Source organism: Dromiciops gliroides, chromosome 3, assembly GCF_019393635.1.
Source record: "Dromiciops gliroides isolate mDroGli1 chromosome 3, mDroGli1.pri, whole genome shotgun sequence".
NCBI lineage: Eukaryota > Metazoa > Chordata > Mammalia > Microbiotheria > Microbiotheriidae > Dromiciops > Dromiciops gliroides.
Genome location: NC_057863.1, coordinates 580,156,347 through 580,175,104, shown reverse-complemented (window position 1 = coordinate 580,175,104; position 18,758 = coordinate 580,156,347). Strand labels below are relative to the sequence as shown.

The 18,758-nt window shown below is 50.1% G+C and overlaps 1 protein-coding gene across 1 annotated transcript in view; it reads right to left on the bottom strand.

The window, feature by feature from the left end:
* Window positions 1–18,758, bottom strand: part of NUMA1 (nuclear mitotic apparatus protein 1) — a 68,321-nt gene that overhangs the window by 7,010 nt on the left and 42,553 nt on the right. The window contains 16 exon segments of the mRNA XM_043993737.1: window positions 139–317; window positions 3,205–3,214; window positions 5,567–5,783; window positions 5,884–5,905; window positions 5,907–5,960; window positions 5,963–6,004; window positions 7,524–7,568; window positions 9,416–9,457; window positions 10,091–13,315; window positions 14,369–14,491; window positions 15,175–15,315; window positions 15,686–15,803; window positions 15,924–16,041; window positions 16,547–16,704; window positions 17,329–17,455; window positions 17,960–18,047. Of these exon segments, the coding sequence (XP_043849672.1) occupies window positions 139–317; window positions 3,205–3,214; window positions 5,567–5,783; window positions 5,884–5,905; window positions 5,907–5,960; window positions 5,963–6,004; window positions 7,524–7,568; window positions 9,416–9,457; window positions 10,091–13,315; window positions 14,369–14,491; window positions 15,175–15,315; window positions 15,686–15,803; window positions 15,924–16,041; window positions 16,547–16,704; window positions 17,329–17,455; window positions 17,960–18,047 (4,709 nt within the window).

Genomic DNA, 18,758 nt, shown 5'->3' with positions numbered 1-18,758 from the left:
TATTTTGCCCTTGAAATAACTTAGGATGGAGGGATAGGATCCAGCCCTTATCAAATCTCAGAACCTAGTCATAGCTAAGATTTCTCATTTAAATACTGGGTTAAGGCAAAGATCTACCACATCCCTAAGATAACAAACCGGGTACGGTGAGCTGCTGATCTCGTAGAGGTCAGTGGAGTCCCTTCTTCACTGCTCAATTCTAGGCTGTCAGTGCTCAGGTCCAGTTGGGGCTGTGCCCGGGGTTCTCGGCTCTTCAATGCATCTGTTGCCACCTGAAACTTGCCAAGGTCTCGGAGTTGCTGATCTGCATGGGCAACCTGGCATGGAGGAAAGGAGAGAGAAATACTTCTTTCAGTCCTTGGTCAGGAAGGGTAATAGAGGACCTACCTAGAAACAGGCTCCATTGATATTTGCAGAAGGCTTCCCTGGACATTAAAAGGTTAAACTGTTTACATTCTTACTTGAGAAGATAATACTTCCAACTCATAAGAACTCTCTGAGTATTACGGCAGCTGAAAGGAATATACATAGACAGAGGGCACAGGTGTGAATTGAATATGAAGGGATGATATCTGTAAAGCATTTGTCCATGTTTTTTGTGGGGCAGGCAGGATGGGGTGGCTTATGTCTGGGACGGGATTGGATATGGACTTGGGGCCTCCTGGATCCAGGGCTGGTGCTTTTTCCACTTTATCATCTATCAGACCCATGATTACATCTTTAAAATAAAGTTAAGGTGGGGCAGCTAGGTGGCACAGTGGATAAAGCACCAGCCCTGGATTCAGGAGGACCTGAGTTCAAATTCAGCCTCAGATACTTGACACTTACTAGCTGTGTGACTCTGGGCAAGTCATTTAACCCTCATTGCTCTGCAAAAAAAAAATTAAAATAAAATACAGTTAAGGTGTAAAGGCGGGGGGGGGGGTGGAGAGTGAAAAGGTAGAGGAGAGAGGTGAAGGAAGGGAGGGTAGATTGGGGAAGGGGGCAGTAAAAAGCAAAACACTTGAGGAGAGATAGGGTGAAAGAAGATAGAAAATGGAGTAAGTATCATGGGGAGGTAATAGGATGGAGGGTAATACAGTTAGCAACAGTAACTGTGAAAGAAATGATGAGCAGGATGCTATCAGAAGGACATATGAAAAATGCAAACCATCAGCAGAGGAAGAACTGATGGCATTTGACTACAGATTGAAGTATCATTTTATCTCTTTCTGAAGTTATCCTGTCTATTTTCTTTCACAACTTGACTAATGTTAAGATGCTTGGCATGACTGCACATGTATAACTTATACTGAATTGCTTGATTCCATAGGGAGGGTTGAAGAAAATTTAGAACAGAGTTTTTGTTTGTTTGTTTTTTTTAGTGAGGCAATTGGGGTTAAGTGACTTGCCCAGGGTCACACAGCTAGTAAGTGTTAAGTGTCTGAGGCCGGATTTGAACTCAGGTACTCCTGACTCCAGGGCCGGTGTTCTATCCACTGCGCCACCTAGCTGCCCCTTGTTTGTTTGTTTTTTTAACTGAGAAAGCTCCTTTACTCAGAATTTATTTACAAACCACAATAATTGCACAGGCAGAACAACATTCATATGAGCTTATTTCCTCACAAATATAGAAACAATGTGGACATCATGCTTACATAGATGTTTCAGTAAAAATATATCCATCTGCCACTGGCATCTGGTTCCTTGGATGATACCATTGTGGAATTATTGTGAATTTATTTTGTAAGACTAATGGGGGGCAGCTAGGTGGTACAGTGGATAAAGCACCGGCCCTGGATTCAGGAGTACCTAAGTTCAAATGTGGCCTCAGACACTTGACATTTACTAGCTATGTGACCCTGAGCAAGTCACTTAAAACCCCCATTGCCTTGCAAAAAAAAAAAAAAAAGAAAAGAAAAAGAAAAAAGACTAATAGGGAAAAATCCTTGGAAGATGGAAATATGAGAGCTTTCTTAGGGTCAATTTCTTTCTTTCTTTCTTTTTTTTTTTTTGAACACAAAATTTTGGGGGCTTTTTTGGCTGGGCAATAAGGGCTAAGTGACTTGCCCAGGGTCACACAGCTAGTGTCAAGTATCTGAAGTAAAATTTGAACTCAGGTCCTCCTGAATCCAGGGCCGGTGATTTATCCACTGTGCCACCTAACTGCTCCAGAACACAAAGTTTTTTAAAAAAATCAATGTGGGGCAGCTAGATGGTGCAGTGGATAGAGCACCAGCCCTGGAGTCAGGAGTACCTGAGTTCAAATCTGGCCTCAGACACTTAACACTTACTAGCTGTGTGACCCTGAGCAAGTCACTTAACCCCAATTGCCTCACTAAAAAAAAAAAAAAAAAAATCAATGTGAAGAAATGATGAGCAAGCAGATTTCAGAGAAATCTGGAAGGATGCTGAGTGATATGATCAGAACCAGGATAACACTGTACACAGTATTAACAACACTATGTGTTGATCAACTGTGATAGACTTAAACTCTTCTCAGCAATACAGTGGTCCAAGATAGTTCCAAAGGACTCTTGATGGAAAATGCTCTCCAAAAAAAAAAAAAAAAAGAACTGTGGAATCTAGATGCAGATTGAACCATACTATTTCTACTTTTTTTTTTGAGGTTTTTTCCCTTTTGGATTCTTCTTTCACAGCATGGCTAATATGGAGACACGTTTAGTGTGATTGTACATATATAACCTATATGAGATTGTTTGCTGTCTTGGGGAGGGGGGGGAGAAAAATTTGAAACTAGAATCTTATAAAAACAAATGTTGGCCTTTCCTCCTTGGGCCCTGTGGCTTGGTTGTCAAGTGCTCCAAGGAAGTAGCCACAGCTATTGGTGGTGCTATCATTCTGGCCAAGCTGTCCATCGTTCCTGTGAGACGTGGCTACTGGGGGAATAAGATTGGCAAGCCTCACGCGGTGCCCTGCAAGGTCACTGGGCGCTGTGGATCTGTTTTGGTGCGCCTGATCCCCGCCCCTCGAGGTACTGGCATTGTCTCAGCTCCTGTGCCTAAGAAGCTCTTGATGATGGCTGGAATTGATGACTGCTACACTTCTGCAAGGGGCTGTACTGCCACTCTGGGCAACTTTGCTAAAGCTACCTTCGATGCCATCTCCAAAACATATAGCTACCTAACCCCAGACCTGTGGAAGGAGACTGTGTTTACTAAGTCTCCCTATCAGGAATTCACCGACCATCCTGTGAAGACTCACACTCGGGTGTCTGTCCAGAGGACCCAGGCAGCTGCTGTGGCAACCACATAAGATGTTTTTTTTACTATACATTGAATAAACTGAACTATGCCTGCTAAAAAAAAAAAAAACAAAACCAAAAAAACCCCAAATGTTGAAAACTATCTCTACATGTAACTAGAAAAAAAAAAGTTTTTTTAAATTGTAGAAAGTTTAAAAAAAAGAAGAAGAAGGCTTTCCTGGAGAGGCAACATGGGGTAGGTAATGAATAAAGGCCTGGAACTTGGAGTCAAAAAACTTGGCTTATAGTTGTTCCCCAAGAGCTAAGTGGTCAAATAATAAGGATCGGGGGCAGCTAGATGGTTCAGTGGATAGGGCACTAGCCCTGGATTCAGGAGGATATGAGTTCAGATCTAGCCTCAGACACTTGACATTTACTAGCTGTGTGACCCTGGGCAAGTCACTTAACCCCTACTGCCCTGCAAAAAGCAAAATAATAATAATAGTAACTGGTAGTTTTCAAAAGAAATACAAGTTATCAAAAAGCTTATGAAAGAATCACTAAGAATGAATGAATCACTAATCAAAACACTGATATGAAAGATGCAACTCAAATCACTTCTGAGGTTTCACCCTGTGTTCATCAGTAAACAGAAGAGTAAGATAATCTATGTTGCAGGTGCTATGGGAAGAGAGCTCCACTAATGCACTATTGGTATAGTTGCCTATTAGACTATCTGAAAAATAATTTGGAATGAAAATAAAATAGCCACTAAAGTATGCCTGCCCTTAGATGAGGCCATTTCACTACTACTATTACACCTCTAATGGAAGTCAAAGACATATAGAAAAAGTTCCACGTGAGAAAAACATTCAGAGCAGGAGGGTCATGGAGTGTAAGGAAAGGGGGTACACAGCAACTGGGATTGGCTGGACAAACTATAGCACAGGGAATGTAATCAAGTATTATTGTTCGTGATAAACAGGTATAATTCAGAGACACTTGGGGAGACTTGAATGATGCACGCCAAGTCAGATTAATTTACAGGCTGACTCTAATAACAAAGGTGAACAACACTGAAAGATTATATAGCTGGGAAGCACCTCTCCCCACTCACTGGAGATGGTGCATAAGGCAGACACTTCTGCATGGTTCCAACAGGCTGAGCTCATCTGCTTACTGAACTTAAGTGTTTTCATTAGTTTCCTGCAGAGAGAGCAAGAACCATCTTTCTCTATTGTATTTCCAGTGGCTCCAAGAGTGATGTTAACAAACGCTTACTGATGAAGCTGCCCTTCCCAGGATAAGCTCTTCACTTCTAAACTCACCACCAAGCTGCTAAATCAAGCCTTCATTAGCACTACCTCCCTCGGGTTCCTCTTCCCTACAGAAACTTGGGACTCTTCACTCCCTCTGCCTTACATCTGCTACCCTGCCTGGTTCTCAACTCACACAACAAAAGGCCAGGCCAAGATGCTGGTGGGTACTCGGGCCTTTCCTCCCACTCTCTCTGATTTCCTGCCTCTTTTGTGGGTTGTCCTCCCCCTTTAGAGTGTAAGCTCCTTGAGGGAAGGGGCTGTCTTTCTTTGTCTCCCCAACGTTTAGCACAATGCCTGGCCCATAGAAGGCACTTAATAAAAATGTTTATTGAATTGTGGGGTGGGGATGGGAGCCCTTCAATCAATACAACAATCAAATTGCCTCCACCCTCATCACCTACTTCTAACGCTACGCAGCAGCCTCACCTGCACTCCCAAGTGTCAGGTTCTCCCCTCCTCCCGTCCTAAAACACCAATCTGACTGCACTTTCCCCTCGGCTCAAAACCCCTCAGGGGGATCTCTATTGCCTTGAGGATAAAGTACAAACTTTTTTAGTTTGGGCATTTAAAAGTCTCTCACAAGAGGGTGATGCTGCCACCTGTCTGGGCTATGTCACATTCTCCTGCCACCTTCAGGAAAGTGATGTCTCCACCCTCCAAACTTGGGATTCTACTTCCTGCCTCTGTGACTTTCAATCAGCTGTTTCGCCATGCCTGGAATTAGCCTCCTCCCTTGCATCTCTTAGACTGCAGAGTTTCCTTAGGAGTTCATCTGAACCCTCCAAGAGAAGCCTTTCCTGATTTCCTCGTGTCAGTGGCTTGTTCCAGCCTCAATGATGAAGATCCTGTTTCTCTTCTGTTTTGTATGCCAGTGCCTGGCAAGATGTCTTGGCGAGAGCATTCCCTACTTTGTTAGGTTTTCTTCACAGACTCCTAGCTTGTGGTGGGCACACAAACCAGCAAGGAGACAAAAAGGTTGGAGAACTCCTAAAGGTTCTCTCCCTGCTCAAGAGGAGTGCCTTCTAACCGGACTCCTTCCCACACCTTTTCTCTCATTCCTCACCTGTGGCCTCCAGCGTCCGAAACCCGGGCCGTGAGGTGGCAGCAGGTCTGCTCAGACTCCTTCGTCTTCAGCCTGGCTTGCTGTAGCTCCCAGCTTAGTTTCTCTGACTCCGCTCGTAGCTCAGTGTTCTCTTTCTGTAGATTCTCCAAGCTCTGCAGCCGTTCCTGCAGTTCCTGGTTCTGCTGCTTCTTGGCATCAATAGTGAGCCATTGGCCCTCTCCATCTGGGGGAGATGCAGAAGAGGGGCAACGAGCATCAGGGGATGTACCCCCTAGAAGTGGGGCCATGGGGGGTGTCACGGCTCTAAGGGGCTGGGCTCCTCACCTGCACTTTATAGTGGCTCAGCGGCCTGTTCCTTCTGGCTCAGCTGGGCCTGCAGCTCGCCTCAGTTGGCCTCTGGTAAAGATGAGCTTCCTGCTGGATCTCACTTCCATGGGGCTGCAAGAGGAAGGGCAGAAGAGGTCAACCATGAGGTCAATTTGAACTCCTCTCAACTCAAAACAGTCCCCACAAATGTGTGGAAGCCCCACATTTTGGGTCTCTTCTTCCAGAGTCCTGTTTCTTAAGGTTTGGGGTAAAGAGCCTGCGTAGTGTAACAGTAAGAGCCCTGGGCTTGGAGTCAGCTCCGAATCCTCAGTCTGGGTCTCAGCTGCGTCACCTGCCAGTGTAGGGCTATGAGTGCGCTCCCTCTTGGGGAGGTAGCTTCCTTATCAGGAAGATCCCTTCTAGCTTAGGGATCCCATGATACCATTAGAGAAAAGAGAACACGGCACACCCTGGGAGGGCCCGAGTCTGCCGGGCAGCCCCTTCCTAGCCTTCCCCTCTCCTTGATAAGCATTGGAGAGTCTAGCCTCCGGGAAGGCAAGGCAGGATCTTCCTGTGATCGCCTCACTGTGTGCTTCACCTTCTTCCTTATACCCTCATATCTACTTCTAGCTTTCCACATATGCTCATCACATCTGATACCCCCTCCCCCCGGACAAAACCCAAAACAACCCAGCCAAGTAGGCGTCATCAATTTAGAGATGAGAAAGCTGCACCTCAGAATATAGGACATCCCGAGAGCAGCAATACTATGGGACAGGGTTCAAATCTAGATCTCATCAGACATTCTGTGAGTAACACAAAGTTCTTCTCCCCTGTAGCACCGTATGTAAAGCAGAATGGGTGGGTGTGAAGGCTCAAGGTGTCTGCAACCTAGCCATCACCCTCTAACTGGTTCTCTTTTCCCTCCCTGCCGCCAATCAGGTGCCAGTCTTTTCACTTCTCTGGCCGTCTCTCACCATGGCCCCCTCTGCTTACACAATCCTCAGATTTGTTTAGGCCTTCGCCCACTGCCTGCCTGGACTCTTGTGAATGCTCCCAAGTTGGTCTCCTCATTCCCAGTCTCTTGACTCCAACCCACACTCCCTACAGCAGCCAACCCAATAGCTTTCCTAAAGCACAAGCCTGACCAAGTGTACCACTGCCTTATTTAAACTCCAGGTTTCCTTGGCTTCCTGCCTTGGCCCTGAAAGCCTTTCCTAATCTACCTCTAAGCCCATTTCTTTTGGCATTTCATACCAACCACCCCTCTTTGTATACTCCACACTCACTCCAAAGTGGTCCCCTAGCTGCTGCCAGAACTTTGGGCAGATCTGACCAATGGGTGATGGCTTCCTAGCCTGCTTGCCAGCGTCTGACTACCTGTGGCCTGTAGCTCAGGCTACAAGGAAGGCAGGAGAAAGGATGCAGCAATCACTGCCTCTGAGCAGCTCCCCCTCTACACTCAATGCCCACTGAACCAGAGCCAGGTCACCTTTAGGGAGGCTGCTCTCAGAAGTAAGGGTATCCATAGTGCCGCCCCCCCCCCCCCGCCCCCAATCTTGACACACAAGGTAACAGAGACAGGACTTAGCACTAGCTGGAGGCACTGTCTTTGTTCCTCCCGGCACAGAGCCCTGCTCCCACAACTTACCTTCAGATTTTGTTGCTGAGCCAGCTTCTTCTTCAGTTCCTCCACCTAGAGAGAAGAAGGAAAGGTGGGCAGGAGGAAGGAGGAGCAAGGATTTAGATAAGCCTTCCTCACTCAGGTACAGGGACCGGAGCCTTCAATGCCTAGCTAAGCATGCAAAGAAGGGCCCAGATCCCCAGACCTGGTCTAGGAGTGAGGCAGGGATGAAATGCACACAACGGCCTCCTCTGCACCACGGCCGCAGGGTTCAGTGTGGATATAACACGGGTTATGTGTATCCTCCTGTACCCCCAGCCCACTTGAGACATCGATCTAAGCCCCCCCCCCCCCCAGCCAAAGCTTGCAGAATTCTCTTCAAAGAACCGATATGGAGCATAGGCAGATGCAGCTGTTCTATACTTCATCCTCACCACGGCCACCCACACTCCCAGACTGTGGCAGGAAAATCTCCTCTCCCCCATCCCAGGTCACCCAATCTGAACTCCAGCCCCTCCCTAGAAAGTAGCAAAGCCCAAGCTGGTAGAAGCAACAGCCAATTACTGAGCCATTCTTCTAACCCAGCTGCTCTCTGACTCCCCCGTCACTGACAGCCAGGCTAGTAGCTCAGGGTGCTGTGGTTAGCACTGCAGGTAGGAAGAGAGGGAGCGTTGGATGAAGGGGTGGGGGAGAGCAGCCTAGGAAGCATTACAAGTTAGCAGCATACCCAGATTTCAGAAGGACAGGAAGGGGAACAAAGTCACCATTCAATAAACTCAAATAGGCTATGGGGTGGTAGTAGAGAGGTGTCTCCACTGTCAACTCTGCTGTCCAAAGAGTCAACTATCCATGGGGTCCATGGCAGGAGGAAGTGGTAGGTGTCCTCTCTGTTGGCTCAGCTGTTGGCTTGGGAAGGGCAATGATGGGTTACTACTCTCTTCAGCACAGGAGAGTGGCATCTTCTCTGAGCTGTTTCCAACAGGAAGCAGTGGCGTCAGCCTAGGACAAAGCTATGCTATCTCTCTCTCTGAGAAGGCTCGTCTGCTCTTAACTTGGATCAGAGGGAGCCTCTCCAAGTTGGTGTTTTTATGGCCATCTATGGACCTGACTTCACCCCCTGGTATGTAGAAAAGCAATGCTATTAAGGGTTGGAGTTTGACCCATATACTCTTTGCCTATTCCTGATGTCTCCATCCAAAGTCTTCTCCCAGGTTACTCCTATCACAAGGCTCTGGAAAAGCAGCTATGCTCAGGGGGGCTAAAGAACTTTGGGAAGAGCAGGCTGTGAAGCCCTCTCCTCTCCTCCCCAGGGCTTGTTCCTGGGGCTTTGTTAGTGGTATCAGTTACTGGGAGGAAGAAATCCCAGGATTCTCCTCGTTTTCACCTTGGCGATCAGTGGGCTCAGGGACTGAGGTCAGAAGGACTGGGGCTGGGTGTAGAGGGCAATGGGGGCAGGCTCATTTACAAACTGACTCGGCTGCAGAAGGCAGCTTATAGGAGAAAAAAGGGCCCCTCTCCCTGGAGTGTGGCTTAGAGAGAAGACAACCCAAAGGAGGAAAAGTATGAAAACTAGTGCGGAACGTGCGCCCTCATTCCCACCCCACTGGCCTAATATGACAGAGCATGGCAGGTGGAGGAGGCCCACTGAGGAAGTTCAAACTGCAGAGGATTGGGAGACGAGGTCAAGGCAATGGCCTGATCCTCCCCTGTGGGGAAGGCCCCAGCACATTCCACGGCGGCTCGGGACCTGGGCCTCGATTCACTGGCACGCCCCCGTCCCCCGTCCCCCACCCCAGTGGAGAGAGGGGACGTCCACCGCAGTAAAACAGCAGGAGATGGTGATGGCAAGCTGCAGCCAGGGCCATGCATTGTCACCGCTTAAGCAGAGCCAGTGTTTACTCGGGTACCCCGGGCATTACCTGCTTAGTCTGTTCTCTCTGAAATACCTCTAGTTGCTCCACCTGTGTAAAGGGGAGGGGCGCAATGGAGACAATGAGATTAGGGATGGGCAGAGGGGAAGGCAAGGGTCCTGCTGCCAGGCTTACCTCAATTGGGGTTCAGAGCTGGAGATCTGGGGTGGGCACCCAAGGGTTAGTTAGGTAAGGGTAAGGGAGATCTGCTGATGCTAGGGCATTGGCTTCATGATGCAGGTGGGAGGATACGATTCTTTAGGCTCAGCCAATGTCTACCTTCATTTGCTCAACTAGCACCCAGGACCACACTGTTCAGTGACCCACTCAACCCTAAAACACAGGTTTGTCCCTTTGAAAAAGGCAATGTCTTCATGATAAATCTTTCTCATTGGTCTCAGGATCCATCATGGGGAAAAATAGGCCGACAATAGCTCAGGACTCGTCAGGAGAAAGAAGAGTCCTGGCGTAGGACATGATCGGCTCCTCTGGTTCTACCAGCATTTTCTCTGCTAGCCAGAGAACAAAGATGGAGTTGTCAACCTCCTTGACATCCCAAGACAAGAAACAATAGGTAGAGCAAAATCGGGCCTGGGGGATCTTCAACTGTGGGCTCTGAGGGGATGTCCTAGGGCTGACCGGGTCCCTCCTCCTCTGCTTTAACACTGGGGCTGTGCACCTTACCTGGGCAGTGAGTTTCTGCCGCTCTTCTTGGAACCTCTGCCTTTCTTCCAAGACCTTGCTCTTGGCGCTCTCATACTTAGCAGTCACGGTCTCCAGCTGCCGGGCTGTGTCCAAAGCCTCCTCTCGGCTCTGGGCCGCCTGGGCTTCTGCCTTGGCCCGCACCGCCTCCAGTTCTTGGGCTCTCCTGAGTTCAACCTCTAGCTGCTGCCGTCCATGGCTGGCCCGCTCCCCCAGGTCCCGGTTCTCCTTTGCTAGCTGGCCGTGGGCCTGCTGGAGTGCGCTCAGCTGATCGATGTAGCCGGCATTCTCTGCCCGCAGCTGCTGGGCTGCCCGCTCCTGCTCTGCCACTTTCTGTTGCAGCGTAGTGAGCTCCCCAAGCTCGCGGCGGGCTCGTAGAAGCTCTGCCTGCAGCCCTGCTGTGGCCTTCTCCCCCTGCTCGAGTTCCTCACGGTGACGGCTCTGCAGGGCACTCTGCTCGGCCTCTAACTGTTGGCAGAGGTGCTTGACTGGCAGCAGCTCCCCGACCAGGGCCTGGGCAGCGGTGAGCTCGCGCTGCAGGGAGGACAGGGACTGCTCCTTCTGTGAGAGCCTCTCTCGCCACACCTTCAGCTCCTGGCTCAGGCCCTCAGCCCGCTCAGCCTGGGAGGTCAGCTCTCGCCGCAGACCATCTGCGGCCACTCGCTGCTTCTCAGCTTCCTCCCGGAGCACCTGCACCTCAGAGCTCAGGGCCGCGCTGCGCTCCACTGCCTGCGCGCTGGCACTGGCCGTCTCTGCCTGCAGCAGACGCAAGCGCTCTTCCAGCTTCTGGCTCTTCTCTGACTCTGCCAGCACCAGCCTTTTCAGCTCTTTGCTCTCTCCTTCTTTTTCCAAGACCTGTAGGTTCAGAATGGATACCTCCTGCTCAAGGCTGCCAATAAGGCTATTATTCCTCTCTGCCTCCTGCTTGGTGTGGGCCACTTGGGCCTTCCACTCCTCTTCAGCCTTGCTCCGCTCCCGGGCGGCAGCTCGGAGGGTGGCCAGCTCTTGGGCACTTTCCTCCAGCTGAGCCTGAAGGGTGCTGGTGGTGCCTTCCTGACTGGCCTGGGACATCCGAGAGGCCTCAAGGCTGCGCTTCAGCTCAGAGATGTTCTCCTTTTGCTCCCGACACTGCTGCTCCAGCTTGCTCAGCTGAGTCCGCAGAGCCTCCAGCTCCTGGGGGCCAGAGTCGGTGGCTGCGGGTGTGCCTGCCTGGGAAACCATCTCATCTACCTTGGCCAGACGAACTCTCATCTCCTCGATGGTCTTCTGCAGCTCAGCCCGTTCTGCCTGCAGGGCGGCCTCTTGCTTTTGGAGTTCTCCAAGCTGCCGTTCCTTCCCTTCTGCTCCTTCCAGGGCCTGGGCCAAGGCTTCCTGCACGGCAGCAAATTCCACACGCTGCTCACTGAGGGAGCTCTGCAGCCTCCTCTCCAGCTCTGCCTTGGCTGCTTTCTCAGCTGCCAGGTCTGCCTTGGCCTGATCTCGCTCCTCCCTCACGCGTGCCACCTCCTGCTCCTGCTGGGCACGCTCTTCCTCCTGGCAGCCCCGGCTCTGGGCCAGAGCAGAACGTGCTTGCTCCAGCTCCCTCACCAGCTGCTCTGCTTCCTGTTCCTTGGCTCGCAGGGCCGCTCCAGTCCTGCTCAGCTCCTGTCCCTGCTGCTCCTCCCGCTGCCGTGTGGCAGCCTGGAACTCTCCCATCCGCCGTTGCTCTTCAGCCAGCCTCTGTACAGAGGCTTCCTTCTCCTCTTCTGCCTTCCTGGCCACAGCCTTGAGCTGGGCCACTTCCTCCTGCAGCCTGGACAGGCCATCAGCCAGACTGCTGGCCTGCTCCTCCTTCTCCTGTAGCTGCTGGAGGGCACCCGACAGGTCAGCCTTGAGCCGGGCGTGTTCTTCTTTTTGTTTGGTATCCTGGCGCTGGTTGAGTGCCTCCAGCTCTGACACTCTCTCCTGGGCAGCCTGCAGCTTCCGCTGCACCCCCTCATGCTCTTCCTTTAGAGCCTTGAGCTGCTCCTTGTGCTGGGCGACACGCTGTGCCTCCTCCTTCTGGCTCTCCTCAAAACGAGTGCGCCAGGAGGCCACCTCCGCAGCCAGCTGCTTGCATTCTCCCTCGGCCTCTTGCCTGGTAGCTGCCACCTTTTCCAGCTCCTGCTGCAGGGCCTCTACTTTAGCCTGGTGCCCCTCCCCGAGCTTCTGGAGCTGAGCCTCCAGACCCTGCCGCCCAGCCTTGGCCTCCTCCAGCTGCAGCCGATCCTGTTCTCGCTGCTGTGCCAGGCTCTGGGTCTCTGTCTCCAGCTCTGCCACACGCTGGAGCTGCCCCTCCAGGGCCTCTGCAGCCCGCCGCTTCTCATCCTCGAGAATGCCCTTTGTGTTCTGCACAGACTCCTCCAGGGAAAGAAGGCGTTCCTGGAGCTGAGCGTTCTCCTGAGCCAGCTTTTCTCTCTCCGCCACTTTCTGCTGCTCGGCCCTTAGTTGACTCTCCAGTTCCTGGATCTGGGTTTGAAGGTTTTCTGCTGATTTCACCTCCATTTTGTGCTCTTCCTGCCAGCTTGTCAGGTCAGCTACACGAGCACTGAGCTCCTCCACCTTCTGCCTCATCGCAGTCTTCTCCTGCTCAGCCTCTGTGGCACAGGTCTGGGCACTGGTACAGGCTTCCTTGGCAGCTTGGAGCTGCCGCTGCAGAGCCCCCAGCTCAACGGCTTTCTCTTTTCCCAGCTCCTCCAGCTGTCTCCGGGCTGCGTCCCTTTGCCGCTGGGCCTCCCCACATTCCTCTGTGGCTGCTGCTAGCTGCCGGTCCTTGGCCTGGCTGGTCACCTCCCAGTCCCGGAGCACTTCCTGCAGCTTCCCCTCCTCCTGCTTCAGTTTGCAGCTCAGCTGAGACACCTGGTGCTGCAGGCCTTGGGAAACCAGTTCTTGCCGCTGAAGGGTCTCAGTCAGTCGCACCTGCTCCTTTTCAGCCTGCTGCTTCAGCTCAGCCAGATCACGGGCCTGCTGCTCCAGGGTTGCATGGAGGGTGGCCACTTGGGCAGTCAGCTGGGCTTCCTGGGCCTGAGCCTTCTGCTCCAGTCGCTGCTTCTCCTCCTTGAAGCGGCCCCGCTCAGCTTGCAGCTCTGCCTCCCACTGAGTCTTCTCACTCTCCAGTTGCTTTACTGTGCCTTGAAGCTCAGCATCCTTTGCAGCAAAGTTAGCTACCTCTTGTTTCAGGGCTTCCAGCTGGCAAGAAGAAGAGAAATACTTTAGGTGCTGACCATCCACCTGGAGCCCAGAGGGATGGAAAGGTAGGAAAACAAGTGACACAACTCTCAACAGCTTGTCTTTGCTTTAAAAAAAAAAAAAGACAAAAAAAGACTGGGAATCCCAGTCTCACCTATGCTGGAAGACGCAGGGACTATTTGTGAGCATGAGTTCACCGTGAGGGGCACAGGGAACTGACCTGTTCCACCTCCAGCCTGGCCGCTCTTCCTTTATGCAGCCTAGGATGTCTCCCCTGCCCCCATTTCCACAGGGGTCACCAAATTAAAGATGACCTTGGCATAGATATCTCTGGCTCAGAGCTCTTGAACTCAAGTGATCCTCCCACCTCCACAGGGATTATAGGGAGTGGGTCTCCCCAGCTGTGGAGGTTAAAAAGTACTTTCCAGGGGCAGCTAGGTGGCACAGTGGATAGAGCACCGGCCCTGAAGTCAGGAGGAGCTGAGTTCAAATCCAGCCTCAGACACTTAACACTTACTAGCTGTGTGACCCTGGTCAGGTCACTTAACCCCAATTGCCTCCCCCCCCCCCAAAAAAAAAGTACTTTCCATCCATTATCTCTCTTGAGCCTCAAAACCATTCAGTGGAGCAGGCGGGAGAGGGATTATTATCCCCATTTTAAAGATGGGAAAAACAAGACTGAGAGAAATGAACCAATTCACGCAATTTTTCACATCAAGTGAATTGCAGTGCTGGGATTCCCCTTTGGATTTCCTGACTGCAAGCCCAGGGCTCTTTTCTCTACCATGCCATCTCTCCATGGGATCTTTTCAGAAGCCCTCTTCTGTCCATAGGGAAACATGGAGGGGCAGCCAGCAACAAAAGCAGTAACTGTGAGCTTTATGGGACTGTGAATGTTCGTCTCTAGGCTCCCATTCTGGGCACTAGAGAAATAGACAACTGAACTGCCTCTACTTCAATCCCAACCACATTGCTAAGATCTTAGAGTCAAAGGGATGAGTCTGAAAGACAGGGTCTTGTCTTGCCCCATCAGCCCTGTCACCATATCTCTACCTGCAAGATGTCGCCCAACACCTCTCCCTTCTCTTGGGATGGATTCTTCCCAACCTGTGCCAGCTGCTCTTCCAACTGGGAGATTTTTCCCTGGAGGATTTCATTCTTCTCTTCTAGGCATTTCTAGGAAAGAAACAAAGATACCGAAGTGAGCAAAGAGGTAGAGTAATCAGAGGCCACAAGGCAGTTGCTTGAGACTCTTGGGTCCCTGAATAGGCAAAGGTCAATCATATAAAACTGCTTAAATGAGGGGCAGCTAGGTGGTGCAGTGGATAGAGCACCGGCCCTGGCGGCAGGAGGACCTGAGATCAAATGCAGCCTCAGACACTCAACACTTACTAGCTGTGTGACCCTGGGCAAGTCACTTAACCCCAATTGCCTCACCAAAAAAACAAAAAAACCCCTGCTTAAATGACAGACCTGGTAACAAAATTCAGCTGACAAACCTGAAGAAACATACTTAGAAAGCTGGAGAGGGTCAGTCAGCCAGCTCCTCCTATGCTAAGGGCTTCATTACTCTATGATAGTGTACTTCTGCAGAAGCCCTCCTCCTCGGGGTGACCACCTACCATTATTTCTGCATGAAAAAAAGCTCAATAACCTCAGGTCTTTTATTCTTTCTGGATCACACTTTGGAATTATTCTGATCCTTGCTTGAAACTAAAAGAAAACTAAAGGCCCAGCAGAGGCTAAATGGTCAGTTCAACTGGGGATTTGCTGGATTCTCCTCAGGTGTCTGGGAAAGGATCTTGGCAAAGTTCTCAGTCCTCACTTCTCAGGAAGTGTTGTTACTTTGCTGGTATTACCTTGTCTTGCAGGGTGGTGCTGAGTTCTATCTCCAGGTGAGTCTGTTTCTCCCTCCATTCCTTTGTGGAGCTGTTGTGTTCCTCTGTCCGATCATTGAGGGCTTCCTGTAGCTGTAGCAGATGGCTGGCAAAATCCCGCAGCTGAGACAGACAGATAAACAGAATTTTTCCAATCTCCTAGCACCTGAACTATCCATTTTTCTTCCTGATCTGTGAAATTCACCCCTCCCAACACTTTCACTTACATATAGGCTAAGAAAAGGAGATAGGTTACTACCACCGAACACATCCCTGACTCAGTTCCTACAGATCAGAATTTGATAACACTTTCTAGAACCTAAGTAGCAACCAATCATAGGAGACTGGGACCAGGCAGGCCAGAGTATCTCACTGGAGAAGAAACAGAGGCTACCTCATGTCCTATCTAGTCTGCTCCTCCTGCATCACAGCCAGCTGCCTTGGACAAGTCACAATGTCCCACTGACATAGTACAACACCCAAAGCCACACACCTTGAAAGAAAGGTCCCCATTCTCCTCAGACAGCTGGTCAATCTTGCGTTCCATCTGTCCCTTCTCAGTCTTCAAGTCCTGGCACTGTTTCAAGGTTTCATGTAACCGTATGCTCAGACTGGAAGAAGAGAGAGCGCAGTGAGAGGGGATCTCATTTCCCATCTCTGACTGCCAGACTGTGGCCCAGAGTAAGCTGGATGTGGCTAGAGGAAGGGGGTCAATGGAAAGTGATCACTACCTCTCATTCTTGCCACGTAATTCTTCCAGCTCTTTATTCTCCATGGATCCCGTGGCCTGCTTCTCATTTAGGAGAGCCAAGCGATCAATACGCTGCTGCATCATGGAGATCTGTGTGTCTGCCAAGATTGAAGGAGGTAAGAAGAGATGCTCAGAGGCAGGAACTCAAATGGGACAATTTTTAACACAGCATGGGAAGGTGTGTGTTAGGGAATGGGTAGCGGTGGGAGTGATAAGGGGGTATTTAGTCTAAGGTCCAATTAAAGACAGGGAAATGATGGATGAGGAGAAAGGGCAGGAAAAGGGGCCCTCCCAGGAAACCAACCTCACCACTCTTTTAACTGGGCTACTTCCCATAATCTGGTGGAGACTAGAAAGCCAAAGTCAGAGGACTGACCTCCAAAAAAGTCAAAGCCCCGCGGCTCACCTGCCCTCTTCTCTGCACGAACCCAGAGAGCTGGGGACAGCCGAGGAAGGAGATGGCCTGATTGTAGGGAGAGATGAAGAGGACACTGAGGGGGCACTTCCCAGGTAAGCCCAGTACTCCCTCGGGGAAGGGACCCAATGCAGTAGCCCTCCACAAGGGGAGGAGATGGCAGGCTACCTGCTCACCTAACTACTCACCCTTCTCAGCCAGGAGCTGGCAGCTTTTAGCTAACTCCAGCTCCAAGTCATCACGGCTGGCCCGTTCATCTGCCAGCTGTTTCTTCAACCGTCTCATTTGGAATTGGGGGGTCTGAAGGATATCACCCATTGGAGAAGCAGGAGACCCTGACAAGAAGCTGAGGAAGACGTCCCAGGAACTCCAAATTAGAACATCAGACATCAAGGCTGGAGGAGCCACCCACATCCCAGAAAAGGCAGAGATCAGGTATATCAAATGCTAGGATATGACTCTGGACACCTAGGTTCTGTTATTAGAATGACCAGCAGGCAAGTCTCATTGTCTGATTCTTAATTTTCTTTATAGAATGGGAAGGAGACGCCTACATAGGTTTTACAAGGGGGGAAGACGCTGCAAATCAGTTAAAATTTCTGGGGCAGCTAGGCACTGCAGTGGATTGAGCACCATTCTGGATTCAGGAGGACCTGAGTTCAAATCCGGCCTCAGACACTTGACACTTACTAGCTGTGTGACCCTGGGCAAGTCACTTAACCCCAACTGCCTCACACACACAAAAAAATTCTAGGAAAGAAGGGTTTATTTATGGTCCTTCATAGCTCTGTACTCACTTCCTGAGCAGGAATTGAGTAAGGTAAAGAAGATCATATTACATTATCCAATGAGCCTCAAAATGTTCCATTATAGTCAAAATAAGAGGGTTCCTGAGGTCAGTTGATGGCTCAACTTCTGGGCTGCAAAGATGCCAGGGTTAGATGTGAAAAGAACATGCCCCAAGACTCACTTGTTTAGTCCTGATGAGGAGCCAATCTTCTGCAGTTCCAAGAATCGAACTTCTTTCTTGGCTTGTTGAGGAGGCACTGGGGAAAGCTCATCAGAGCTGGTGCTGGGACTACTGGAAGGGACAGGAGCTGAATGGAGAGGAAACAAACCAAAGTTAATGAAAGGTTAGGTTGGTTCAAAGAAACAGCCCGTTTGAGACCCAGCAAAAGACAACATTGATCAATTCACCAAAACAAAGAGAACAACTTGGGGTTTTGCCATCAGGGAGAAACAGAATCTTTAAAGCCAATTCAAGCACAGTAATTGATCTCGATTTCTTAGCTACCAAGATGTGAACTGACTGAAAAGGGGCATTAGGGTAAAACTCCTGGGGCAGAAGCAATGGAAGTAATGAACTGGATATTAGGGACATATTTCGATGGATAAAACAATCAGCTGAAAACTAGCTAAACTGCTGCTGAGACAAAGAAGCACAAGAGGCTTAGAGACTGGGGAGTGAGCAGTGTGAATTGCATGGATCTCTTTCTAATACTCTGAGGACACAGCAGAAATGCAGACTGAAGACATCCTTGTTTGTGTCCACAGCAAGCTCGCCACCCCCTCCCCCAGCCTGCACATCAAAGCCTGCTCACCTTTCTGTAGAAAACTCTTTAAGTTGTCATTCAGACTCAGTCCATCTTCATGATCCAGCACAAACTTAAGGATGGCAGCCAACTCCGCCTAGGCAATAGACAGAGATGGAAGAACAGAAAGAGAATGTATACCCAGGGTGTGGGGAATTCAAATAGGGCTGTAACTACTCTACTCCCCCCCCCCCTCCTCATTTCCCTGTTGAAGACAGCAAGAGGTAACCTGGGACTCAGCTGGCTACAAACTTCAGGCAAGCTGCTCTTTTGGACTGGATTCCTCTCCTCTACAATGGTTTTAGGGAAGCTCCAGTCATGCTTTGCTTCACTTTCAAGCTTTTGTTTTATCTTCCTCCATAATTCCTGGCCAACCCCTGATGCCAAGCACATACCTACCCTGTCCTTCTCTCCCCACCACCTGTATGGAATCATGATACACTAACCCATGTTACTGTTCCTGGCTGGAACATTCAACACCTCTCTAACTTTCTGGACCAAAGTGTTCCTTTCTGGCTACCACTTGCCTATATGTGTAACCACCCCCCTTATTATAATTATTAAAGCTCCTTCAGGGCAAAGACCATCTTAGCTTTAATACTGTATCTTAATGTTTTAGCACAGTGCTTGGTGCATAGTAAGCGTTGTTTATGTATTTATTTCCTTCCTTCCTTCAAAGGAATCCAGGAAAAAAAGTTAAGGTTTCTTTGAACTTCTTTTGCTTTTCGTTAATAAAGGGAAAAAAAAAAACACCAAGGAAAAAAAAAACTGAATGTGAGATCCACGGGGGCAGGAGGTAGGGGTTAGA